The following is a 26,999-nucleotide window of genomic DNA, read 5'->3' on the forward strand; positions in this document are numbered from 1 at the left end:
TATGGATATAAGCATTTTGTGTACCTCTTCCCCAGTTCATGGATTCTTGGATTATCTCTACTTTTCGGGTATTGTAAATAATGCTGCTATGAATATTGATGCACCCTTTTGTGTGCAAGTTGGGTTTAGGCCAAGAAAGTTCAACAAAGCAAGAAGGGGACAAGGGAGTTGAGTTTATGGAGGAGAGTGGTCATGGCTGTAAGCTGGATGAGGAGGGTTGGGGGTTCTGAGGGAGTGGAGGGCCATGAGAGGTGGTGGGATCATGGATTGATACTCACACATGGTCAGATTGGACCAGTAATAGGAGAGAGCTGGAGGGGGAAGCTGCAGTGATGTTGGGAAGCTCTCTGCACCACACGTGGTCTTCATTATTGTTACTTGATGTGGTACTTGGGGTAGGTCGCTCCTAGGCCTTCTATTCTGAGTTGAGAAAACTCTGAGAACAGGAAGTCTGGCCCTGGGAAGATCTCCAGCTCTGAGGGGACTACAGACCCCAAGCAACCTTCCTGTTAGCGAAGGGAAACTGAGTGGCTCAGAAATACTGACCAGCAGTCCACTGGCTACAGAAAAAACTCTGTTAATAGCATGTGGGGCAGGGGAGTAGTTTTCAGGTGACTTTTTTTCCCCTTTTGGTTTTGAAGGGCTGACATGAGAGGAGCTGCCCATGTCCCCATTTCCCCTTCTGGTGGCCCCCTAGAACCGCAGCTGGTGCCCATAAACGGAGAGCCTTTGGGACAAGGCAAAGCAGCGTGCTTGGACACTTCCCATGTGAGAATTTGAAAGCTCTTGACGAAGGAGCCAAAGGTTTTGGTCACCTTCCCACCTGCCTCGTGGTGAGCCAAGGGTGACCGGAGCCCCTGGTATGCCACACAGGTGTGGTGGCTCCTCTGCGTTCAGGCTCCTCAGCGCTCCTAATAGGCTGGATGGTATAGACAGAAATAAAGCATAATGGGCTCAATTTGATCAACATGTATCGAATATCTTCTGCCTTTAAGACTTCAGACTGTGTGCAGACAAGACTGCTGCCTTGGGGAGTTTATGGTAAACCTGGCGAGAAACACCATCAGAGAAGTGCCACTGAAGCATAGGAGGGGTGTGGCAGTTCCATGGGACTGGGGTAGGAGGGGCCCAGGAAGATCCCAAGAGGGGGTGACATCTGAGATTACATTGGTGATCATGTGGGAGGTGCACTGAAAGGAGGGAACGTTGGAGGCCTAGGAAGAAGTCAGGAAATGATTTGGTTGGCTAGATGAGAAGCAGCGAGGGAGTGAGCTCAACTGCAGAGCAGGGATAGACTTACGAGATGCGGGGTGTGAGGAAGATCAGGCCAAAATTCACCCAGAATCCCAAAGCTTGCACAGTGGCCTGTAGCAGCAAGCTTTTAGTAGTCTCCTGTGCTCTATCAGAAGTGTTGGGGATTGCTTTCTCTGGCAGGGATGGTCCCTGAGCAGAAGCGTTTCCAAGTTTGAGCAGAACTCAGTGGAGCCACCGACCCCAAACCTAACTCATCGTATGTCCTGTTTGTCGCTGCTGCTGCTTCGTTTCCCCTCCGCCGGCTCCGCACACCTCTGGTGCAGGGGGAGGGAGGGAGGGTAGTGCCTTCAGAGGTTTTTCACTTCCCATAAATTTTACTCATTTCCCATAAATTGGCATTCTTTTCATGACCATAGGCTGGGAAAGAAAAAAAAATATGTTGGTTTAAGAACTGGAAAGGTACAGTTCACTTGAAGGTGTACAGAGTACATAGAGTAAGGGGTCAGAAGACACGCCTTGCTGGTTGTTCCTGATTCCCAGATTTACTGAATTTACACTAGAACAGAGATGGTAATATTTTATCTCTTTCATGAGAATGTTGTAAGGACTAAATGAGAGTGGAAATATGAAGATGTTTTTAAATTCTAAAGCATTGTATAAATCTCAGGCTTTTCAATTAATTAGCACGCAGCCTCGGGGTCCAAAATTATGCTGTGTTTCTTTTTCTTACTCGGCATTTCCTGGTGTATATAGATGTCACTGAAAGAACAGTGGGATCTCACAGCCCAGTCTTTTTTTTTTTTTTTTTAAAGATTTTATTTTTATTTATTTAACAGACAGAGATCACAAGTAGGCAGAGAGGCAGGTGGTGGGGGGTGGTAAACAGGCTCCCTGCTGAGCAGAGAGCCCGATGTGGGGCTTGATCCCAGGACCCTGAGATCATGACCTGAGCGGAAGGCAGAGGCCTCAACCCACTGAGCCACCCAGGCGCCCCTCACAGCCCAGTCTTGCCACAGCAGTTTATAACTGTCAGCACCGTGACGTCTCATGTTGCTGACTTGGGATGATTGAGTTGGGCTGTCCTTTGAGAGCCTGTGTGCCTCAGGGAGACTGCTCTGAGGTGGTTCATGAAATGCTCTTGGGAGCTTGATCCTGGGATGCCTTTCAGCCCTTTTCCTGGGGTTGTTACATTTCCTCTGTCTTCTTGAGACCCTGGTGTTTCTACTTGAGCAATTTCTGTAACAGGGAGAAATATGGCACCATCTGCACGAGATGGTCACTCATGTCTTAGACCCTAGACTGGATGGGGCTGCAGACCTAGTTACTCTCTAGCTCCTCCCGAGGAAAGGGGAAGGTTTTAATAAGCCTGTGACATACCACCACATGCTCTTTTAGAAATGGGAGCCAATTAGTTTCTCAAAGGTTTCAGGCCCTAAAACTTTGAGGGTTCACTTTGAGAGATGATCTTTTTCTTTATTCCATTATCTGTCTATCCATCTGACATGCATCCAATCAGCAGATTTTTTTTGAACACCACCAGGCACTGCGGGGGATCCTAGGTATATAGTGATCAGCAATACGTGCAAATTCCTTGTCCTCTCAGACCTGGGCGTTAAACAATAAGCACACAAATCAATATATAATTACAACCTGCCTTGGGTGCTTTAAAGGAAAATTCCAGGGTACTGTGGGAGAAGGGAGTCAGCAGCAGGAGGCACCTGCATCTTAGAGCTCGGAGCCAGCTGGTTAGGCAGGTTTGAAAATCAGAAGATATTACGTCCTTGTCACAGAGCTGGATTTTTTAAGGGATGTAAAAGAAGTAATGAGACACAGATTTTGCCCTTAAATAACTTACAGCTTGTGTAGTTACACATGCAAAAAACGACTTGAAAATATTAAGACTACAGGAAGTGCCGGTTTATGTGCTAGAACTTTCAAGAAAGGGGAGATCTGTGGTGGTCAGGGTATGCTGAGAAGCTTCCTGAAGGACCTGGCTGCTGAGTTGAGGTGTAGAGGAAAGGGTGGATTCGTACCTGTGGTAGAGACAGCAGAATCGTCTAGATAGTTCAAGGAGAGGACATCATGAGCCCAAGTGGGAACATAAAAAGAAGCCCTTTGAATGGAGCGGCTGAGGGTTAGTCAAGAAGAACTTAATTTACTTATTTCATTAGCTTAAGTTGGCTTTTAGGTAAAGTGATCTATAAGTGATCATCCAAAATCAAAATGCTTTTGAAAATAAAAGGAGCCCTGTCCTGGGCAAATCAAGATGTGTGGTCACCCTGCTTCAGCGTGACCAGAATACAGGGGCTTGCTCAAAAAGCAGCGGGGAGGAGTGGAGAATGGATGGTTGCTTTGCCCAGCAGTCCGTGCCGATGTGTGGATTTGCCGATAGCTTGCTTACTTGATTTAATATGCTGACATTCCTTGGTATTGTAATCTAGGCTCAGTCTTAGCTTTCTGAGAGGGAAGGAACCTGGATAATTTGAAGACCATATTGGCACATAGAAATATCCTATGTGCAGACTCAGCTCCAGGGGAAAGCAGCCCAAAGATGATTAGAACAGTAATGATCAGGGCACCTGGGTGGCTCAGTGGGTTAAAGCCTCTGCCTTCGGCTCAGATCGTGATCTCAGAGTCCTGGGATCGAGCCCTGCATCGGGCTCTCTGCTCAGCAGGGAGCCTGCTTCTCTGCCTGCATCTCTGCCTACCTGTGACCTCTGCCTGTCAAATAAATAAATAAAATCTTTAAAAAAAAAAACAGTAATGATCTTTATTAGTCAATAATTGTGACTGGGACAAATTTAGGAATTCTGAATATCTGTCAATACAGGAAGAGGCTTGTTTTCTGTTGAAATTGTTGGAAGCCAAGCAAGGCCTTTCCTGTTGGGCTAATGGAGCATGACTCCATAAATAGGGCTGAATATCGTTAGCCCAATTAGGTGAATGGCCACTCAGAAGTCCATTTGTTCATTTCCCATAGGCTGCTTCTCTGTATTATGAGAGGCCTAGAGACCCCTGCCTGAAACAGGACCCAGGCAGAAGTTCTTACCCATGTTCTGGTCTCCCCTTGCACACAACTGGTGCCAAAGCTGTGCCTTTCTTTCCCTGAGTTTGCCATATTGATGTCTGGCTAATTTTGTAAAGCTTTCTCTGACTCCCAGGACATGGGGTCTAAACTAGTTATCAATATCACTTTTTAAAGCAGACACATTTGTTACCCTATGGCCGCCTCATATTACATACTTTCTAAAGTAAGAGAGGAATTTTTTTCTTTCTCTGAAGCATGATATAATTGCTGCTTGTATAAAATAGCTTGGCACGTGGGTGGATATAATACCTACTCTACGATTCCCCAGAGAGGAGTGAAAGGGGAGCGTTGCCGTGAGTTGCTGGCTCAGGGGTGGATTCCTTCCTAAGTGTGGGGAGAATGCTGGGCCATAGGAATCTGGTGGGAAGTGCCTCTCCAAGACCTTGGAGTTGGCCTCCTGAGACCAGGGCCTGTTTGTAGCTTTGGAATCCAGTTGGGAGGCCCTGCCCCTGCTTCACACAGCTGCTCACCGTCCACGCCTTCCTTCCTCCGCACTGGTCCCTTTTGTCTGGCTTGCTTTGCTTTACCTTTGGTTTTTGGATTGTGAGATTTCCTTCTTTCTTATTTTGGACATATAAGCTGCCTCTAACTGAATTTTAGGCTTGCCTGATGAGGGGCTTGAGATAATGTGAGGTGCCTTACATAGGGCAGGATTTCAAAGCCCTGCAAATTTATAGTTACAGGTGAAAAGTAGATGCAAGGAAGGAGTTAAAAGTTCACGCCTTCAGCTGGCATGGCAGGAGAGGGGCCTCCTGCAGTCAGAGGGCCTCAACAACAGCAAGATGGGACTGTGCGGACGGCATCTGTCCCCTGTGTTCTTTCAATGCCCAGCACAAGATTCTCAGTGGCCACTAAGCTTTACCTGTCATGGAGATTTTTATTTTTTAATTTTTAACAGACTCTTCTTTTAGCTTCCAAGAAGAAGTTAATCCAGCAGCTGTGAGGCCTAAAGAGTCTGTGGCACCTGTATCCATTTTGGTCCTATGTGGTGGTCTGGTTGGTGGTAGCCATTGTGCCCCCAGCCTCTAACCCCAGCATAAGCAGGGTTATTTATTTCTGGAAGAGAAGAAGATGATCCTGGAGAATCACTGTTAAGGGCAATTGAGTTGGTTGGGGCGCCTGGGTGGCTCAGTGGGTTAAGCCTCTGCCTTCGGCTCAGGTCATGATCTCAGGGTCCTGGGATTGAGTCCCGCATTGGGCTCTCTGCTCAGCGGGGAGCCTGCTTCCCTCTCTCTCTCTCTCTGCCTGCCTCTCCGTCTACTTGTGATTTCTGTCAAATAAATAAATAAAATCTTAAAAAAAAAAAGGGCAATTGAGTTGGAAACTTTTGTTCTGGTTATTGTGGTGTAACAAGTCATTCCAAACTTAGCAATACAAAAGAATAGCAATTATTTATTGTTTCCCTCATGGTTCTGTGGTTGACTGGGCTCAGCCAGGCAGTTCTTCAGCTGCTCAGAGTTGTTTGTGCATTGGCCGTCAGGTGCTGGTTGGGGCTAGAGGCCTTGCAAAGGCTTCCTCATGTGTCTAGCAGTCCATGCTGGCTGTTGGCCAGAACACCTCCATGTGGCTTCACCCCGTGGCCTACGCTACCTCCCAGTATGGTGGCTGGCTTCCAAAAGCTAGTATCTCAAAAGCTCTAAAGTTTTTTTTTTTTTTTTTTTATGACCGCGCCTGGGAATGCATACAGTGTCTCACTCATGTCTCATTCTGTTCATTGAAAGCAAGCCACTCGAATAACCCATGTTCAAGGGGAGAGGAAGTAGATTTTCCCTGTCGATGGGAGGAATGTCAAAGAATTATGGACGTGTTTTAAAGCCATCACAGCTCTTTTGATGCCATTCCTCATCCAAATTGGATAATTTTTGAAATTTTCCTTTTTAAAGGAAATTTCTAGCAGAAGAGACATATGGTGCACAAAATAGTCCAGCAGGCCGTTCATCTGCAGCTTTTTGCTCCCCAGGTGGAAAGGGAGTCTACACCCTATGGTGGTATTTGGTTGCAGGCCAACAGTTTGACTTGCTTCAGATGGTGTTCATGTCCTTCGGGTGGAATTAGTTCTCCCTCCTAATCAGTAACCGCAGTGCTCTTGTCTTTTCCCTGCATGGCAGTCATGGTGGTACCGCAGCTCCTTCAGCTCTGCCGGGAATACTGAGAAATTGTAAGGAAGACAGGATCAGGGTTTCTGAACTTTGTAATTCTTTACGGTGCATTATTCTCACTATTTTGTTTCTTTATCAGTTTTTGGCTTCCCCCCCTCTTTTTAAAAATCTTATCCCAGATACTTTGCTGGGACCTTTCATCCGGCAGAGCTACCCCAGGCTAGATTTGGCTTCAAAAAACATTGGCATTTTGCTCACCGCAGTCTTCAACTGCTTAATCATTGAGATCTGCTGACATTTTAAGAAGAACAGACCTTTTTTTGGTTTTGTTTTTCTGAAGCTCAGAAACTGTGCTTCCCGGTGTTTTGAAATTCTCTAGGAAGAGGCTGTGTACAGACCATCTGTGCTGAGTGCTATAGAGACTCAGGTTTGCAGAGCGTGTACAGTCTGTAGGATTGGCCCCCCTTTTAGCTTAGACCAAGCAGCTGGCGTCATCAGAGGTCTTTATTCTGAGTTCCTTGAGGGTAGAAACCACAAATCTTGAATCACTACTAACACCTAGCACATACTAAGGTCTCAGAAAATATTTATCAGTTATTTGTTGTATTTCAGGTTTTTTTTAAAGTATAGTTGACAGGGGCACCTGGGTGGCTCAGTGGGTTAAGGCCTCTGCCTTTGGCTCAGGTCATGATCCCAGGGTCCTGGGATCGAGCCCCACGTCAGGCTCTCTGTTCGGCAGGGAGCCTGCTTCCCCCTCTCTCTCTGCCTGCCTCTCTGCCTCCTTGTGATCTCTCTCTTTGTCAAATAAATTAATAAATAAATATTTTAAAAAAAATAAAGTATAGTTGACATACAATGTTACATTAGTTTGAGGTGTACAACAGTGTTTCCTCAAGTTTATGCATTATACTGCTTTGACCACAGTATAATTGCCATCTGTCACCGTACATCACTCTTACAGTATCATTGGCCATATTCCTTATGCTGTGCCTTTTATTCCCGTGACTTATTTATTCCATGACTGGAATCCTGCATCTCCCAGCCCTTCACTCATTTTGCCCATCCCCTACTGACCTCCTGCTAACATCCCTCAATTTGTTCTTTATATTTATAGGTCTGATTCTATTTTTTGTTTATTCATTTGTTTTATTTTTTTAGATTCCACATATGAATGAAATCGTGTGGTATTTGTCTTTCTCACCCTGACTTATTCACTTAGGATACTATTCTCTGGGTCCATTCGTGTTGTCTCAAAATGCAGTCTCCTCCCTTTTTATGGCTGTGTAATATATTCATTGTGTGTATATAACACATCTTTTTTTAAAGTAAGTTTTAGCTTTAATTCCAGTGTATTTAACATACAGTGTTGAATTTCTTTCAGGTGCACAATATGATTGTCATTCAATAATTCTATACATTACTGAGTGCTCGTGATGTTACGTGCATTCTTAATCCCCTTCACCTGTTTCACCCATCCCCCTCCTCCCTGTCCTCTGATGACCATCAATTTGTTCTCTATAGTTGAGAGTTTGTGTTTTGGGTTCTCTCTCTCTTTTCCTTTGTTGATTTGTTTCTTAACTTCCACATATGAATGAAATTATGCAGTATTTGTCTTTCTCTGACTGATTTATTTCACTTAGCATTATACTCTCTGGGTCCATCCAGTGTATTGTAAGATTCATTTTTATGGCTGAGTCATATTCCATTGTACATATGCCCACCGCATCTTCTTCAGTCATCTGTCGATGGGCACTGGGGCTGCTTCTGTATCTTGGCTGTTGTAAATAATGCTGCAAGAAACATAGGAGTGCATGTTTTTTTTGAATTAGTGTTTTCATTTTCTTTTGGTAAATACCCAGTAGTGGAATTACAAAATCATATGATATTTCTGTTTTTAATTTTTTGAGGAACCTCCATACTAGTTTGCATTCTCACCAATGGTGCGCAAAGGTTCTTTTTTCTCCACATCCTTGCCAACACTTGCTGTTCCTTGTGTTTATGATTTGGGCCATTCTGACTGGTTTGAGGTGATATCTCATTGTGATTTTGAATTGCATTTCCCTGATGATGAATGATGTTGAGCATCTTTTCACGTGTCTGTTGGCCAGCTATGTGTCTTCTTTGTGAAATGTCTGTTCAGGACCTCTGCCTGTTTTTTAAAGGGTTTGTTTTCTGATGTTGAGTTGTATGAGGTTTTTTTAATATATTTTGAATATAAACTCTGTATCAGATATATCATTTGCAAATATTTTCTCCCATTCAGTAGGTTGCTCTTTAGTTTTATTAATGGTTTCCTTCACTGTGCAAGAGCTTTTTATTTTGATGGTAGTCCTAATAGTTTATTTTTGGTTTTTGTTTCCCTTGCCTGAGGAGACATCTAGAAAAATGTTGCTATGTTTCTCTGATGTCAGAAAAATTACTGCCTGTGTGCTCTCTTATAGGATTTTTATGGCTTCGGGTCTCAGATTTAGATCTTTTTTTTTCTTTAGAGATACATTTATTATTTGTGAGAGGGAGAGTGCATAAGTTGGGGGAGGGGCAGAAGGCGAGAATCTCCCCAGACTTCCTGCTGAGCCGGGAGCCCAGTGCAAGGCTTTATCTCAGGACTCAGATCATGACCTGAGGCAAAATCAAGAGTCTGATGTTTAACTGACTGAGCCACACAGATGCCCCTCAGATTTAGATCTTTTTTTTTTTTTTTAAAGATTTTATTTATTTATTTGACAGAGCGATCCCAAGTAGGCAGAGAGGCAGGCAGAGAGAGAAGGGGAAGCAGTCTCCCCACTGAGCAGAGAGTCTGATGTGGGGCTCGATCCCAGGACCCTGAGATCATGACCTGAGCCGAAGGCAGAGGCTTAACCCACTGAACCACCCCAGATTTAGATCTTTAATCCATTTTGAGTTTTACTTTTGTGTGCAGTGTGAGAAAGTGATCCTACTTCCTCTTTTTGCATGTAGCTGTGTAGTTTTTTCATCACCATTTGTTGAAGACACTCTTTCTTATTTATTGTGTGTTCTTGCTTCCTTTGTCAAAGATTAATTGACCATAAGGTGTGGGTTTATTTTTAGGTTCTCAATTCTGTTCTCTCGATCTGTGGGTCTGTTTTTGTGCCAGTACCATACTGTTTTGATTACTACAGCTTTGTATTATATCTTGAAATCTGAAATTGTGATACCTCTACCTTTGTTTTTCTTAAGATTGCTTTGACTCTTTGGGTCCTTGTGTACCATACAAATTTTAGGATTATTTGTCCTAATTCTATAAAAAATGCTGCCAGTATTTTGCTAGGGATTGCTTTAAATTGTAAATTGCTTTAGGTAATATGGACATTTGAGCAGTATCTTTTCTGAATCCCTGAGCATAGACAAAGGAAGCAAGAACACACAATAAATAGGAAAGAGTGAATCCCTGAGCATAGACTATCTTCCATTTGTTTGTGTCTTCTTGAGTCTCTTTGGTCACTGTTTTATGGTTTTCAGAGTACAGTTCTTTAATCTCCTTGATGAAGTTTATTCCTGGGTATTTCATCATTTTTGGTGCAAATGAAAATGCTCTTGTTTTCTTAATTTCTCTTTCTGCTACTTTGTTATTAGTGTATAGAAATGCTATCAATTTCTGGATATTAATTTTGTATCCTGCCACTTTACTGAATTTGTTGATTAGTAGTTTTTTGGTGGAGTCTTTAGGGCTTCCTATGTATAGTATCCTATCATCTACAAATAGTGAAAGTTTTACTTCTTCCTTACCATTTTGGATGTGTGTTAGTCCCTTTCTTGTCCGATGGCTGGGATTCCAGTACTACGTTGAGTATAAGTGATGAGAGTGCGCATCCTTGTCTTGTTCGAGATCTTAGAGGAAAGCTCTCAGTTTCTTATCATCAGGTGTGATGTTAGCTATGGGGTTTTCTGTTTTTGAATTTTTGAGGTCAGTTTATTAAGTTCAGTGAGAAAAGCTATCAGAAAAATACTCTCCAGAAAATTATTTTTTCTTAGAAAAAAAGGAAAGAAAAGTCAACACCTCAGTACAGCCGCAGGTGCTGTGACAGCCATGCCTCCCTGAAGGGGGGCTAGTTGGTTAGATCGCTCTCTGGGTCTGCAGGACTGTGGTTTGAATCATCTTCCTCATCCTCTAGCTCCAAGTCATCTGTTTCCTGGAGGACAGAGGAACAGAACAGAAATTCCGGGAACAGAAATTCATCTACCTCCGCATTGTTTCCAGCATCCTCCAAACACTGCATATCCAGTGTGTCATGATCATGATGTGTTTCTAATGGTTGTTTCCCACTTAATTCATTTTTTTTCCTGCTGCTTCTCTCATTCATTTTTTTTTTTTTTAAAGATTTTATTCATTTATCAGAGAGAGGGAGAGAGCGAGCACAGGCAGACAGAATGGCAGGCAGAGGCAGAGGGAGAAGCAGGCTCCCCGCTGAGCAAGGAGCCCGATGTGGGACTCGATCCCAGGACGCTGGGATCATGACCTGAGCCGAAGGCAGCTGCTTAACCAACTGAGCCACCCAGGCGTCCCTCATTCATTTCTTTTTAATTTCCAAGAGTTCTGGAACAAACTTGGCCTTTCAACTTAAGAAATTCGCATTTGTAACAGGAGTGGCATGAAGTAATCGCTCTTCAGCTTCTGCTGCTGCTTTCTCTTTTTTCTTTTATTCTCTTTTATTTTCTTCTTTTCCAGTTTTTATTTGATTGCTTTCATTTAATTTTTCTTGCACAACGGTCACTGAAGTAAAGATCCTCACCCTACCGAGATTTTCTTCTGCCTGTAGTGCTAATCATTTTAAAATGTCTGAGACAGCATTATCTTGTAGATATTCCTGGGGGAATATTTCATAAAGAGCGGCTTCATCTGGGTATTTGTCACTGTATCAGTGAACTTGAGGGTGGTCTGGATGGTTTCCTCATTTTCTCCAGCCTCAGATGTCAGAGTAATTGTGAAACTGGGTGCATTTTCTGATAATACCAGTTAATGACCCTCTCAAGCCCCTCTTCCCCGTGCCATCCTCACAGCACAGCTGTACTGCAGGTGAGAGAACAGGAGCAGGACTGGCCCTTGCTCAGAGACCTCTGCTGTGAAGGAGTTAGGGTAGATGGGCTCCAGAGCCTCCAGCTCGTGCTGCTCCTCACTGTCCTCTGTCACCGTGGCCCCAACCACGGCCCGTGGACCACCCAGCCACCCAGGTGGCTTGCTGCCTCAGGGACCACGGTGCACCGGGATTGCTGGCAGCAGCTGGCCAGCACAGCCTCTGCTTTTGGCTCAGGTCAGGATCCCAGAGTCTTGGGATGGAGCCCCACATTGGGCTCTCTGCTCAGTGGGGAGCCAGCTTCCTCGTCTCTTTCTCTCTCTCTCTCCCTCTGCCTGCCTCTCTGCCTACTTGTGATCTCTGTCAAATAAATCTTTAAAAAAATATTTTCACTGTGGGTGCCTCTGTATGTCACTTGTGCTTCAACATCCCATGGGACTCCCTCCCCACCCCCACACACTGTAGTCTCCTACTTTCCTTGGACCCATCAGATGGATGTCTTTAGGGCTGAGTTGTTTGGGAAGTGAAGAGAAAAAATAGCTTCATATTTGTTTTTGATAATTCCTTTTCCTTGTAGAAGATGAATATTGCCGGAAACAAGGGAGGTAAAACTAGATGCTCTGGTTTAAGAGTCAGGTAGGTCCTTTCTTCTTTCATAGGAGAATATTATCGAGCACTTTCTGTGGTACTGTCCTAATAACTGGAGGTACGGCAATTAGACCAAGTTCGTTCGTTCTTCAAGAGACTGACATTCTCGTGGCGTATAACATAGAGCATGTGACTCCTGTGTCCTTCTGTCCTGTTGGGAAGGGAGATAGATGTCATCTCTGTTCTACTTACTGAACATTAGTCACCTTTCCCCATTCCCTGTTAAAGAATCTTAAAGCACAGTCACAGTTTGGATGCGTACAAGCAGTTCTTAAGTTGCTTGATATGGGACTGTAGGTTGAGGATGGCTAAGATTAAGTCTTGAGGGGATTCTGAGATTCTCTGCAGAACTGAAGATTTGTGAAAGGCTGTTTCTGTGCTGAGGGTCGTGGACAGTCTGTCACTGGAGTACAAACTAAGTGCAAGAGAGCAAGAGAGACAAAAAGACAGGAAACCAGCTTTAGTAAAAAAGAACTGGTAATGGGTTTATACTAGAGGTTCACAGGGATATTAATGTTTGGACGGATAAATGAAAATTAGAAAACCCGAGGACTAGGGTGTTTCTTTTTTTCCTTCTTTCCTTCCTTCCTCACTCCCTTTCATTCATTCTTTCTAGATTTATTTGACAGAGCACACAAGTAGGGAGAGCAGGAGTGGGAGAAGCAGACTCCCCACTGAGCAGGGAGCCCTCCCCACCAGGCTCCATCCCAGGACTCCTGGATCATGACCTGAGCCGAAGGCAGCCGCTTAACCAACTGAGCCACACAGGCACCCCTGGATGTTTTCTTTTTAACATGAAAAATTGACCCAGCATTTCATTTGTGCCTGTTGAACTGGCGACCTCAGGGGCTGGCTGGCAGTCTTCCATCCACGTCAGCAAGGGCAGATTTAAATCTCTGTGGCAGAACCCTCCCCAGCCCTGATCAATAGGGCTGGTAATTGAATTAGAAAAGCATTCTGAGCTGTCGGCTAATTATGCTATTCAGGCAATTGCTTTGTCCACCTCGATTTCATCCTTGAATTGCTTAAATGACTTTCTCACTGGGAGGGGAAGTCAGTTTCCATCATCGAGGCACACAGTTTACGTCTACCTAAATTATGCTTCCTGTGCTTCCCCAGGGCAATACTTCGGCATTTCACATTATTACAGACACTGTTTTATGAGTTTTGATAGACATCAGTTTTGTTCTGATTTGTATTTCAGTCTGATCTTTGTTTCCAGGTCTCTGAGTGTTTCCTGGACTATGTTACTCCAGCACTCCAATGCCCTTTTCTTTCACTAAAGGCAAATAACCAATTTCAGTTCCCCTTTTCCAGCAATAATAACACAATTTAAAGGCCCCAGTTGTGTTTAACATATTAAAGCTATTGATGGTAAAGAAATAAATTTAGAGCAGCAGCTATAGTGTTAGAAGTGAAGAATTCAAGCCAACTCGCTTTTTGGATTAAAAAAAATTAGAATCAACATACATATCCAGAGGTGTGTATATTGACTGCTCATTTTATCTTCTAGAAGATACTAGTTGCTTTAGATTTTAAAGGTAGGTAATGCTCTTAAAGACGACAAGCAGAATCTCCAGGAGAAAAGGAGCTTCACCTTCTAATAAGGTTTTTTCCAACACCAAGCTCTAATGATAAATACATTCTTAGGGGCATCAGGGCGGGTCAGTCGTTAAGCCTGACGACTTGAAAATGCCAGGGTGGAAGCATTTTCCTGGGAGAGGAGGGACAGCATTTGAAGGCTAGAGGGGGTAGGAAGGGCCTGGGAGGAGGCTGGTGTGGTGGGAGTGGAGTGGGCAGGAGGACAATGTGCAGGGGGAGGAGGGACAAGTAAGCAAGGGCCAGATCTCCTAGGGATTTGTAGACCATGAGAAAGAGTTTGGATTTTGTTCAGGCCATTTTTCTGGCTGGTGCTGAGTGGACAGAGCTCTTAACCTAAGATCTGTAGATTTGGTTATGAAAGAGCAAGTTGCCTTTCTTTTGAGTGTATCTTGGAATGTTGGATGGAGAAAATGAAATGAGATACAGTAAATGCTTTTTCCATACCTATGCAACTCTCAGTGTTTGTCCTCTCTTCTGAGTGGGCATATTATCGCTTTTAACTTTGGTATTTGCTTTTAGTGTTTAGTGACTGCTCTGTCATCATTCCATATGATTTGTATTCTGTATTTCCCAACTAGATCACTAGTATTGGCAATTTGTGTTTCTTTTCTGTGTTCATATTCTTTGTCATTTTCCCCTGTGGAGTCACTTGTTATCTTCGTTGTGTATATTCTTGCTACTAATCCTTTCGTATCTATTGCACATACTCTGTCCAAATCTCCTTTATCTTTTTACCTTTGTCTCAGCCCACCTTTTCCTTCAACAGCAATGCATAGTGGCCCTTCTTCCATTTCAGGGCAGTCAGTATTTTTGATGATGACCTCTGTATGGCCCAAGATCTCTTCTGGAGTTTCTGGGCATGATCTATCAGCACACCAAGAAAAATACTCCATTGCCATTTACTGTCTTGCCCAACAGACAATTCATTTTTTTACATTTTGTAGTTATTTTATAAGTAACTTACAAAAATACGAATAAGAGCTTAGTAAAACAACAACAACAACAACAAAAACCCCTTCATCTGAAATCTTAATAATTTAAATGTAGGAACCGTGAATTTTTGTTCCATATTCTCCTGGTTTGGAATAGATATACGTAGATACGTAGATACCTGAAATGGACCCCTGTGAATGCAGTTGTCAGGCATGGACCTGGAATATATCCATCTTGGAAGTACGGGTTCCAGATTTTAAATATATCTCCAGTAGATTCTAGCTTATCACTTCTGCTTGTTCTAGCACTTGCATCATCAAAGTGAAAAACTAGAATTTTTTGAAACCTTTAGTGGCTCATAATTTTGTTGAAGAGAATTTAACTGTCTTCTTGGCTCCACAGTTCAGACATTTTCATTCTTAGATTTATAAACCAACAAGTGATAGATCCATTGAATTTTTAAATTTCTTCCCCATATATACCTTTCTAGTCACCTTTGTATACTAACCTGCCTTCAGCATTTGTCCACTTAGGGACTATATCGAATAAAATTTGGCCCACAGACGTCATAAAAGATGAAGGAATGTGGTCCTATGCCCTTTTTAAGTGTCACGGGGTGGTCTAGGTTCTTGCTGCAAAACATTGATGAAGTCCTCCCCATGCAGTGACTAACTGAATCAAATACCTTATTTTCTTTTTGTTCTGAGAAATACATCGCTCACTCTTCAATTCCTGAGTTGGAGAAGACTCGTCCATATATACTGCAGAGGCTACAGTCCTCTGAAGACTGAGTCTGACCTTCTACGTAGGATCGGTGTCACCGTCCACACTAGGGATGCTGCTCTTCGTCACTTTGCACCCATTTCTGATCTACTAATTGTGAAATGTCTCCCTCTGTCCATTTTCTTCTCATTGTCATTATGGACAGAAAATTTAAAGATCCTGCATTCTCAGTCGTGCTCAATGAAAGTTAAAAGCTGACTGCAAAGATAGCGTCTCAGCTCTTTTATACCTTATTGGAAGATGATACAATAATTTGAGCAATGCAATTAAAAATTGCAGGATATAATGCAATAGTGATTACTTTTGTATCATCTTTTTGGTGATTTCATCATTTTCCTCTGTCTTATTTTAGTTTTCTTAAAAAGCATAGTTGTAATTAATCTGAGATACAGGAAAAAAATTAATAAAACCACTAAGATCCTATAATACAGCTTCAAATTATAAAAGGTGGCAGTAGATCCATATGGTAATTATAAGATAGAATGAGTTTTATTCTATTTTTAAAAATAAGGAGAATTTCTTTGTTTTTAAGATTCTGAAGCAAATAACATTATGAAATAAGTCTTCCCAAATAGTAAGGAATTGTTAAAAAAAAAAAAAAAAAGAAATGAAACACTCAGATTGGACCTAGCAGACCCGATGTTCTGCTGGAGCTGCCTGAAGGGCTGAACTGACCTTGTTAACGAGGCTTTGACTGCAGAGTCCACAGGAATGGAAATGACACTGAATTAGTCTCAGCCTCTCTTTACTACACTGAAGCTTGCAGGAGTTTCCTGTGGCTTACCATTCTCTGTTCTGACCTACCCCTTCTCTGTGCAGCATGGACAGAAAGGATAAACTAACTTCTCTTTGACGGAGGTGGGTGCTTCCTCCTCCTGTTCATTTTGTTGGCAGGCCTGCTTTATCTCAGGAGTCTCTTCTAAGCCTCTTTTCTATCAAAGCCCTTGAGCTGTTAGCTGTTGAAGTAAAGTGCATCTCTGTTGAGCACAGCGCACTGCCAGCGTCCCATTTGGGGAGAATCGAAGAGGTGTGTATGCCAAGCACGATATCATTGTGTGCAGGCACTGTGGGAGCCTGCCAAAGCCAGAGGGAGACTGCCAGGACAAATGCCACATTGACATGACATTTACAAGTTTAGAGTCTGGAAGAGGACTGGCAGCAGAACACTCTTCAGCTCCCTCATTTAGGGTGGCAGTAACTGGGCCAACTTTTGATTTTCAGACTCAGAAAGCATAGTCAAGAAGTAAGACTTGATATAGAATTCCAGACTCTCGCTGCCACATTTTCTAGGAAGTGATGAATTCGGTTAGCCTGTGTCTGGGATGCAGGATAAACCGTGGTGCAGATCAAGAGCGCAGGTTACCGAGTGCAGAATCTGGAATCAAATCCGGGTTTGAATGAGGGCTCTAAGGTTCACCGTGTGACCCTGAGCAAGTTAACTTTGTCTGTGGCAGCCTTAGGTGCCCATGTATAAAGAAGTAGGGATAATAACAGCACTTTCCTGATGGGGTTATTGGGTGAATTAAATAGGGTTTTTAAAAGTGTGAGTACTTTTTCCAGTGCTTGTCCAATACCGAGTGTTCAGTACATGGGAGGCATTTTCCACATTCTTCAGAGACTCATGAGAAATTCGGGTTTTCCACTGTTTGTGTATTTTGGTAACAAGTGCGTATATTATCACCTGCCAGAGACATGAGCTTGTGTGTATACGCTCTCCCTCTGATTTAGGCATTGCTGGAACGCTGCACAGGAAGCCCAGGACATGGCTTTCTTTGCCTCTCCTAGGAAACTTAGAACTGGAATCAGGATCATTGGAGCACTTGGCATCTCTACAGTCTCTTAGATACAGAAACCGCTTGGGTATTAAGAATTTATTCTAGTAATAGCAGTCCTTTGATTGACCTGGAACTTTTCTATGGCATTATTCTATGCAAAATGAAGGCCTAGAGCTATTCTGCAGGAAACCCTGTAGCTTATTAGGGACACCATCTTTTTGGTGTTGGAGACAAGGTACTTGGTCTTGATTAAATCTGTTTTCATGATCTAGAGTTAAATGACAGATTTTTCTGTGCTACATACATAGAATATGATCACAACTGCACTTAGGTAACTTCCATTCACCATTTTCAACACTGCTGGTAAATTCTCTCAAGTGATGAAATTCTGTCTTGTCTTTTTCTTTTTGCTTTCTTGTTTTTCAGATCTTCGAGGTTGCTGCGGGCATTCTATGTCCCCTTCCTGTCCGATAAGTATACAGCATATGCAAACTATACCATCCTCAAACCCCGGAAAACAAAGCAAATCAGGAAGAAAAGTGGAGGTTAGCAACACGCCTGTGGCCCCAAAGGATGACCATCCTCTTACTAGTGATTGCACTGACGGGACTCCCTCCAAGTCATCATTTGTAACATTTGTAATAAAGGCAGTCTCACACGGATGCTGGAATCTGGGTGCTTTGGGCTGATCAGAGTCATTCACATTCACGTCTTGCCTGTGTCTCTGTTCTGCATGTAAACTTTTTTGCAGCTGGGCAGAAAAAGGCCCTACAGTCTGGTAGATAATGTTGCTCTACATCTTACTGTTTTTCTTCTGTTCAATTGTTTACTAGACCGGAGAAGAGCAGAACCACCTTACAGGAAGAATTGAAAATCCCAGAACTGGATGGCCGCGTTAAACTCTTCTCCATACTCTGGCCTGGCATCTGAGAACTAGCAAGCCTCTTTTGGGCCATATGGGCTTTCTCCACCAAAGCTGTTTGGCAGCTCCTAGCATTCCTTGTTCAAATCCTAGTGCTGAAAACGAGCACAGCCTAATTGCCAACCTACATGTCCTTCTCACCTTGTGCAAGACTAAGCTTCTCTTAAGCACTTCACAGGACTAGGACCCCGTCCTGGAGATATCTCAGGAAAAAAGGCAACCATTTGAGGAACTGTAACCTAATTTCGTTATATAGGATGCCTCTTATTCTCATTTTATTTCCTTTACAACAAACTGTAACTATGTTTTCTTTAAGTTTTAGCATGCCGTTTCTTGAATTCAAGACTTCTCTGTAGAAAGGTATCCACAGACCAGGCCATAACTGTACAGGACATTTTTGGAGAAAATTAATTCTATCACTTGGTAGGTTTGGATGGCCTCACATTTTTAAGTAATGTGTTCTGAGGCCATTTCTGAGGAAATTAAGACTTTCCCTTTTTTTCACAACCCTAGTGGAAGAGGCCAGTGAATTTATAGCACTGATTTTTGAGTCTGTCTATTGCAAAGCACATTCTGCATGGGGCACTTTTAGTCAAATAGGTAATGATAAAGACCTGATTAAAATGTAATGAGTATATACTGTGACTATACACACAGTATACAAAGCACTTCCAGATGATCTCATTTGGTTCTCACAATCATGGTGTGAGGCAGACAAGGCAAGTGGTTTTATCCCCATTTTACAGATAATGACTTTGGGGTGGGGGCACGGGGAAGGTCAAGTGGCATGCCCAAGATCACATGGCCAGTCAGTAACAAAGCTAGGACTGGAACCTGGGTCCCCTAACTGCTCCCCTAGTGCTCTTCCTACTTCCTCTCTCGACTCTGAAGACCTCACTTGGAAGAATGATGGTGTTGGCCAGAGACCCGATAGATAATGTAACTTTCTATTTTAAGGAAGACGTTTACCTGTGTTTCTTTGAGTTCTTCAGAACCTCCACTGTGCCTGTCAGTCCGTCACAGCAGCACCCCACCGTGCAGCCCAGCCTGTGGCAGGAAAGTAGTGTCCGTGTTTGGAAGCCCTGTTCCTTGGCAGCCCCACAGGATCTATCAGTTGGATTCCCACATAGGCCATCTGGGGTCCTATTCTAGGTGCCTTATTTCCTCAAGGTAATTGTGTCTAGTATCTGCATATAGGATAAAGCTATTTTCCAGAGGTTTCATCTTTCATTTTTCAGGGAGAAGGGCTTTCCAACAGGAACTGATCCCAAGAGAGGAGAAGTCATAGGGGAGGAAATGGCCAGTTCCCACACAACAAGTCTTGGTATCCCTCTAATGGAATTTCTGGGTTTGAAGCATTGGAGAGGAACTCCATGTAGACAGCTTAGAACAGTAACTGGAGAGTGAAGATAAGCCAAGGTCCCACTTGCTGCTTTAAAGTTTTCTGGCATTTAACCTAGTATTTGGTCCATGCTTTCTGAGCCAAATACTGGCATCTGTAGTCTGACTCCAGGGTAGGGAATTTTTGGTGAAAAATCTTGTCCTACCTGCAGAACAGCATACTGTCATTCACAAGGGCTAAAGCCCTCTACTTTATGCAGAAGTAAATGAACCTCCTTCATGGAGGTCCAGGGTGAGTAGCTGTTTTCCTGATCTGAGTGATACAGTGCTGGTCTATGTTATCATCTTGCATGTTAAAAAAAAAAAAAACCTTCTGAGTAAGAACTTACTGTAATAGAGCACAAAAAAGATCACAATTGATCCAGGGATTCCTTGGGAATATCTGTTCCTACCCCTTTTAAGACCAGGTTTCGGTTTCCTCTGTTCTAGGTCCATCTTTAGTAAGCACAATAGATGGAACACTGTGCCAAATGCTGTGGGTAAGGGATGTAAAGGTGAATGTTTTTTGTTGTAAAAATTAGTATTTCTTATATGATGTTATATAACCACACTAAACAAAAATCTCGATCTCAACAACCCCAGGGAGGCCAGATTTGCCTGGGAAAGAGTTTTGAAACACCTGGTCACACAAGCCTTTCTCTTCTGGAGAACCCGTGTTCAGCATGAGCTACCAAAACTCTGCTCACCGTGCCTCTCTGGGGCACTCGTTTCTCCCCAGGTTGTTGAATATTGAAAAATGAAGAACCACAGATTACTTCTGAGAACTTTGATTATGGGATCTGAGCGAGGGAGTGGGTGTACTTGGCAGTTGCAGGGCTTGCTGATCTCTAGAGTTTATTTATTTCTTAGTAATCTCTGTGTGGGACTCAAACTCACAACCCTGTGATCAAGAGTCATGTGACTGAGTCAGCCAGGCGTCCCCCTGATCTTTAGATCTTAAGTAGCCTTATCTGAACCCTAAATCTTAAGAAACTGAGCCCCATGAGTGAACTAGATGCTGTTCTAGTTCACTCAAAGTGTGTTCTGTCATCAAAGTGTGCCTATCAACCAGTATACTGCGATGAAAGATTGATCAGTCACTTTAATCTCTTGGGATAATCATTGAAAATGGGAACCCATAATCTTTTATCATTGAAATCAAGTTTAGAAACAGAATTTTGTAAATCAAGATGGCTCTTGATCTCAACCATTTGTTTGGGTCATTTTTCCTGGTTTGGAGTTCTGGGGAAGAGCCTTAAAAACCGCATGTGATTTTATAGCATTAGATCTGGAGTGACTTGGGGCAAAGCACCAATCGCTGTCCTTTCTTGTGTTGCGTTTCATGGGATTTATTGAGATAATTCACTGTGATTATGCTGTCATCTACGTGTCTGGCAGCTCTGTTTTAATTATTTTCTCTGAAGAGGGCAAAGAGGCACAATTTCATGCTTGCCTCCGCAGCCTATTAAAGCGCACGTGTACATTCCTAAGTTACTACAAGAAATGCCTCGAGTAAATGGATAGATGAATGTGGGCTTAGCTTTGTCCTTTGGCAACAGATCAGACTTCTATGTGTCATTGTTGGATTTCAGAGGCCCTCTGCTGTTTTGGTAAATCTAGGTGAATGTTACCTTTAATTTTTCCGCTATATGTGACCATGTAATTCATGCTGCACATGAAATCAGGAAGCAGAGCAGTGTTGAAGCAAGAGTCTTGTCCAGTTCATTTGTCTTCCTGATCCCTGTCCTTTATCTCACTTGTCAGTGTTTATATTACATACCTGTATTTTCTGTAAAAGAAAAAAAGTTAAATAAATCTTGGCAATTTGATTTTCTTGTTCTTAGGGTGATATTTTCTCTTTTGCATCTAGGTTTTAGATCTTTGGTGGAGATTAAAACTCAGCTCCTCCCATCTCCACCATTCTGACCCTTCAGCATATAGACCTGCCCCCCACGCTAGGCCAAATAGCCTGGGATGTTTATTCAGAAAACTCTAGGAAGAAGCCTCTGTTTATGAAAGCCCATGAGGGTTAGTGTTATTGTACTAGTGGAAAAGCCAAGCATTGGGAGCATTGGGACGATTATTCAGCGGGTCAGTGTTGTGCCTAAAAAGTGATACTTTCTGGGTCCACCCTAGGCTTTTGGATGGAAAATCTCTGGACTCTGACAGTCTTCACATTCACAGAAGCGTGGATCTGGTAATATTTAGTAGGTAATTTCCCCCTTTGGGGGTTGTCAAGAGCAATAAAAGGTTTTCTGTGAACGAATTGCTAATATCATTCCCATACCTTGTTCCTATGACCAGTAACTCTTAGTAGTTACCTGGCTTTATACTATTGATTACCAGTCTTCTTTCTGTAGGACCCAAAATGCCCACAAAACTTGGTTTGTTTTATTTCTGTCAAGTCAGTTCAGAGAAGGGTGCTTTATTAATATAATTCCAGGAGGGAGAAGTCCACAGCCTTAATTGATTTTTCTCTGTCTAGAATGTCATCCTTCTCTTCTGTTACTCGGACTTGAAAGGCCAGCTTGAGTCTGTCTCTTGTCTGTGAAGCTCTTCTAGACCACAGGATTACTTCCTTTCCTGACCCCTCACAAGTACCTAGTGTCTTTGCTAACGGCAGGGGACCTTGACACAGAATGCTTGTAAACCTGCCCCTCAGGAACATTGCTGGCACATCTGTGGCAAAGCCCATGTCACACTTGTGTGTATTCCTAGAGCTCAATGCAGTTCCCTGAACATTTTGGTAGTGTACATGTTTGTTGACAAAGGAGGAAAAAATGTAGGAAGAAACCCTGAAACTAATACACAGCTTTGCTTTCACTTTGGCAGATTTTTAGACCAGGGAAAACATAGCAAGTTGTAAGTCCTCTGGTATTCCAAGGGCAGTTTGAAAGGTGTGAATGTGGCTCTATACTGTGTGTGTTTTAGGAATTCTCCTGGAGCACACACAGACTTTCACACTAAGGCAGATTCCCCAGATTGCCTCTAAAAAGAGATTTGGTACCTTTATTGAATATTTCTATTGTTATTTGATTTTGGACTGTCAGACTTAGCTCAGGAGACCTGAATGAGTTTGGGCCAGATGGCTTCCCCTCCAGGTGTAAAGGAGTGCTCCATTCCTATCAGGCGTGCTTGGAAAGGGAAGTCTACCTGCAGGGTAGCTTTGTAAGGGATCCGTTCAAATTCAATAATACCAAGCTAGCGGGTGATTTTTTTTTTTTTTTTTTTTTTTAAACTGAAGGCTGTTTTGGCTCTCGTCAGCTGTGGAGTTTAACATAGACCTGACATGGAAACAAATCATAAGTCATGGATTTGATAAACAAAACAAGGCAAATTGAGATGGAGTATGAAGTTACAGAATTGTAGTGACACAGACTGGGGATTCCTGTTGCATCTTCTTCACGTAAATAACTCATGATGAAATTAAAAATTGGATTAAATAATGCTACCTGTGTAGGTGCATTAAAAAAATGGCTTTAAGTGACCCTTAGGTGTCTTCATAAAATACTTAAGTGTAGTAGTGTTTTCTCTTTGTTCCAGTTTTCTTTTTCTTTTTTTTTTCTCCTGGTTTCTGGGCTGCTTGTTGTGTGATAACATGCCTGGAGATGAAAGTGTGAACTGCTGACTCTCAATGGTTCCAGTGTGTGAATTAAAATGTATTCTGCCCAGGGTTTTTCACAGACTTACAACACAGGTTCCAGCCGTCACCATAGGAGGGTTCTCTTGGACCTTCACTGACCTGCAGAACTGGTGTTTGGCAACGGCTGCCGTTGTCCTGTAGTTACTGTTTTAAGTTTTGAACCTCAGCTTGCTGAGTGAGGAGGGCGTGCTCTCGGGGCTGCTTGCTCTTTGCCTTGGCGGCGTCACCCTCAGTGCTGGAGAGGATGTGACGGTACAGCGGTGATTCTCAGGCAGAGCTGCGTGGCAGACTTGCCTGGAGACCCTTTACAAAACTGCTGCTGTCTGCTTGGGTCCCCCAAGGAATTCTGGATTAGTGGTCGCAGATGGGCCCTGGCATCACTAAAAACAACAGACTTTTTATGTGATTTTCTATCCATTGCTATTGCCGTTGCAGATTGGAAGGCAAATGGTCACTCCAGAGATCCAAGGTAATTGAGTAGGCAAAGTGTTCGGTGTTCTTTTCTAGTTACAGTCCCCGGCTATGCACGCAGGCTTCCGTCCACACCTCTGGCCATCCTCCCAACCCCACTTTCTTTTTTTTTAACTGCCTCTCAAACCTTACCTGCCCTTATTACCCATTCTCTCTGGGCCCTGGTTTCTGGGAAACAATTAACTAATATGGTACTGATGGACACTAATGGATGTTAATGATTTCCTGTAGTTCTCTTCCCTCTGATCCTTTCAGCACATGTGAGTGGCAACACATCTGGAAAAGAGAAATGACCCATTTTGGCAATTTCAGACCCATTCAAGTGCCATTTTATTGATGGCTTAGGAGGAGTGTGTTGGAGCAGGGGGAGCCAACCTTGAGGAAGGCTGCCTGGCCTTCCAGTTCAAACCCTGTCGACCAGCACTACTTGGTCTGCTCAGGTAAGAGCCTGTGGCTTTTGTGAGCGGAATGAAACAAGTGTAGGCGGGTGGTGAGCCTGCTTCATAGATCTTATACATACCCCCCACTCTGGGACACAGACAGTGAAGACCTCCCCTTGGTTGCTGTGCCCCTGGTTTGCGGCTGAGTCCCTCTGGAGCTGCTGCTACCCTCCTACCCCCGCCATGCACACACAGACATGAGAGCAAAGGTTAATCTCATTTTGAGAGAAGTGACCTGAAGTGTGTGCACTCAACCAACAAGAAAACTCCATGTGTCGTTCCGCCGTTGGCCTTGCTTCTCTCTTGCCTCTATTAACAAAACCTCTCTCAGCCTCCTGGGCATTTCCGAGAATATATTCTCACTCTTTTATTTCTTACCAGTAAAATATTTGTGGAGTTCTGTAGCAAAAGCGGCTGGTTTTACAGTGCTACATTTATGAAAGAATCTTAGGCGGTTTTTTGTTTTTTGTTTTTTAAAGTATCCCCTTCCCCTTCCCTTGGGCCTTTTCTGTAATTGTGTTTGCACAGTCTGTGATTACTGGAGATAGTCTAAAAAATAACACCAAAGTTTAAGTTTGTTGCTATGGTTTTTTGTGGCTTTTTTTGGGGGGGAGGGAGTTGTTTTTGTTTTACTTCCAAGTATCACTGTTTCTGAAAACTTGTTGCGACAGCCCTGGTGGAGACTTCCCAAAGTGCCCAGCAGAGGGCAGCCCATTCTCACTGGAAATTTCACAGCTCCTTTTCTTCAAGGAAGCTGATTTTGTTTCAGTATTTGCTATATTCTTGGTATATAAATTTCAGTGTAAATGGAAATATCTGAGCTACATTTCTTTAGAATCTGTATCCCTACATTGCACTGTTATGTTGTTGTAATTGCAAAAATTTCTTTTCAGTTAATTTCAGTTCTCTTTAACATGACTTCAGTGGAATTCATAGGTAACAAAAGGCACGTTTTTGGTTGATGGTGGACAGCATCCGCAGCTACTTTCAGTCGCAATTACCTGCTGTTTGCCCGTTGTCAAGTTTCCAAACATGAGCAAAGGGCGTCCTAAACACAATCTTTTTTTTTTTTTTTTAAAGATTTTATTTATTTATTTGACAGACAGAGATCTACAAGTAGGCAGAGGCAGGGAGAGAGAGGAGGAAGCAGGCTCCCCGCTGAGCAGAGAGCCCAGTGCGGGGCTCGATCCCAGGACCCAGGGATCATGACCCTCTTCGAAGGCAGAGGCTTTAACCCACTGAGCCACCCAGGCACCCCCTAAACACAATCTTGACTTTGCCTCTACTCACTGATATTGTCAGAGGGCAACACAAAGGATATGTGAATGGGCAGGGTGCTCCCCTCCATCAGATGCAATCGCTTTACCCCCAGCACAGTAGCTCAAAGGAAAATATTAGTGCTTAGCAGGGGCTGCACCCCTTGTAAAGTAATGGCCTTAGGATACCTCCTATAGCTCCTCCTGTTCAGGGCATGGGATGAAAAGCAAACATTTGCAGAACATTTACTTTTAAAAGTGTAGGTTATCCACAGACAGGCCTTGAGGACCAGACAAGTTCAGCTCTTTGATATAGGAGATTTCCTTCTTTATCTGTGTGAAATCTGATAGATACCAGCTTTAGAACTCAATCTTAGAACTTTATGGGGAATGTATTGTTGGTTTCTTGTTTCTTTCTTTTTTTAAGTTATGGAATGCTTTACGAATTCATGGGTCATTCTTGGGAAAGGCCATGCTAATCTCTGTATTGGTCCAATTTTAGAATGGGTGCTATCAAAGCGAGCGTGGGGTTTGGGTTCGGGGGTTTTAGGTGTGTTTTTGTCTTCCTTTCCTTTTTTTTTTTTTTTTTTTAAGATTTTATTTATTTGACAGAGAGAGAGAGAGAGAGAGATCACAAGCAGGCAGAGAGGCAGGCAGAGAGAGAAGGGGAAGCAGATTCCCTGTTGAGCAGAGAGCCTGATGTGGGGCTCAATCCCAGAACCCTGAGATCATGACCTGGGCTGAAGGCAGAGGCTTAACCCACTTAGCCACCCAGGCGCCCCATCCTTTACTTTTTTCTTTTTTACACCCTCTGGATTGTCAGATTAGCTCTTTAGAGAAATAATATGAATGGTAGCTAACATCTATAAAGCATTTAAGCTTGCGGGAGTGTTTGGAGTTGCTTTTTTTCTCATATAATTCTTACACCAACCTTGTGAGTTTGATTACTGTTATTATCCTCTTCTTAAACTGGATGCTAAGAGCTATTACACATTTTGTCCAAGATCACCTAGGTAGGAAGCCGGGATTCAAATCCAGCCAGGCATTCTGACTCCAGGGCTCTCTCTTAACCATGACTTCCTACTCCCTATTTCAAGACCTTTTTGTAGTACGTAGTCCTTGAGCTCCTTTTTTGCATATTATGTTGAGGTATCTGGAATGATTAGACAGGCAGAGATAAGAACACGACCTAGTGAAAGTCATTTAAGTCTTTTTACCACCTTCTTAATCTGCCTTCAGGAACCATAGGCTGGAGGTTGTTTAAGTAAGACTACACAGATAACAGAGTCAGTCTTTCTAGGGGCTTTTTTAGAACAGTGTGTGGCCCAGCTAATTTTAATCACACAGCTAGATCAGAAAGGGAGCTGATTTCCTGAAGTCCTAGAAGTTAGTGAAAATTCCGGTTCCTGATTATAGTCCCAGCTGAATTTCTGCTGAGATATGAGTGGCATGTCTAGGGGCCTTGGTATTGGTTCTTTCTTACTCCTCTGACCTTTTTCCTAATTTGCTAGGCAGATCAGGAAAGACAGTGGGAGAAGATAACCATCTTCAGGGAACTGTACATGAAAAATCTTTCAGGGTACAAGGAACATTTTAAGTAATCTGTGTTTTACTAAATCAAACTTCTGTCTAGTTGGAACCTGTGCACAGTGTGCCTGCACGCTGAAAGCCA

The 26,999-nt window shown here is 43.1% G+C and overlaps 1 protein-coding gene and 2 pseudogenes across 2 annotated transcripts in view; 1 reads left to right on the forward strand and 2 right to left on the reverse strand.

The window, feature by feature from the left end:
- Nucleotides 1-21,346, forward strand: part of ALG9 (ALG9 alpha-1,2-mannosyltransferase) — a 96,035-nt gene extending 74,689 nt beyond the window's left edge. For both annotated transcript variants that reach the window (XM_059417404.1, XM_059417412.1), the window contains exons 15-16: nucleotides 17,642-17,760; nucleotides 18,049-21,346. In XM_059417404.1, the coding sequence (XP_059273387.1) occupies nucleotides 17,642-17,760; nucleotides 18,049-18,086 (157 nt within the window). In that variant the 3' untranslated portion in view covers nucleotides 18,087-21,346. The remainder of the gene's footprint in view (nucleotides 1-17,641; nucleotides 17,761-18,048) is intronic.
- LOC132001158 (RWD domain-containing protein 1-like) lies at nucleotides 10,509-14,617 on the reverse strand (annotated as a pseudogene).
- A 4,404-nt stretch (nucleotides 21,347-25,750) lies between the features above and the next one.
- LOC132009490 (U6 spliceosomal RNA) lies at nucleotides 25,751-25,849 on the reverse strand (annotated as a pseudogene).
- Nucleotides 25,850-26,999: the final 1,150 nt, after the last annotated feature.

Source organism: Mustela nigripes, chromosome 1 (genome assembly GCF_022355385.1).
Source record: "Mustela nigripes isolate SB6536 chromosome 1, MUSNIG.SB6536, whole genome shotgun sequence".
Classification (NCBI taxonomy): Eukaryota; Metazoa; Chordata; class Mammalia; order Carnivora; family Mustelidae; genus Mustela; species Mustela nigripes.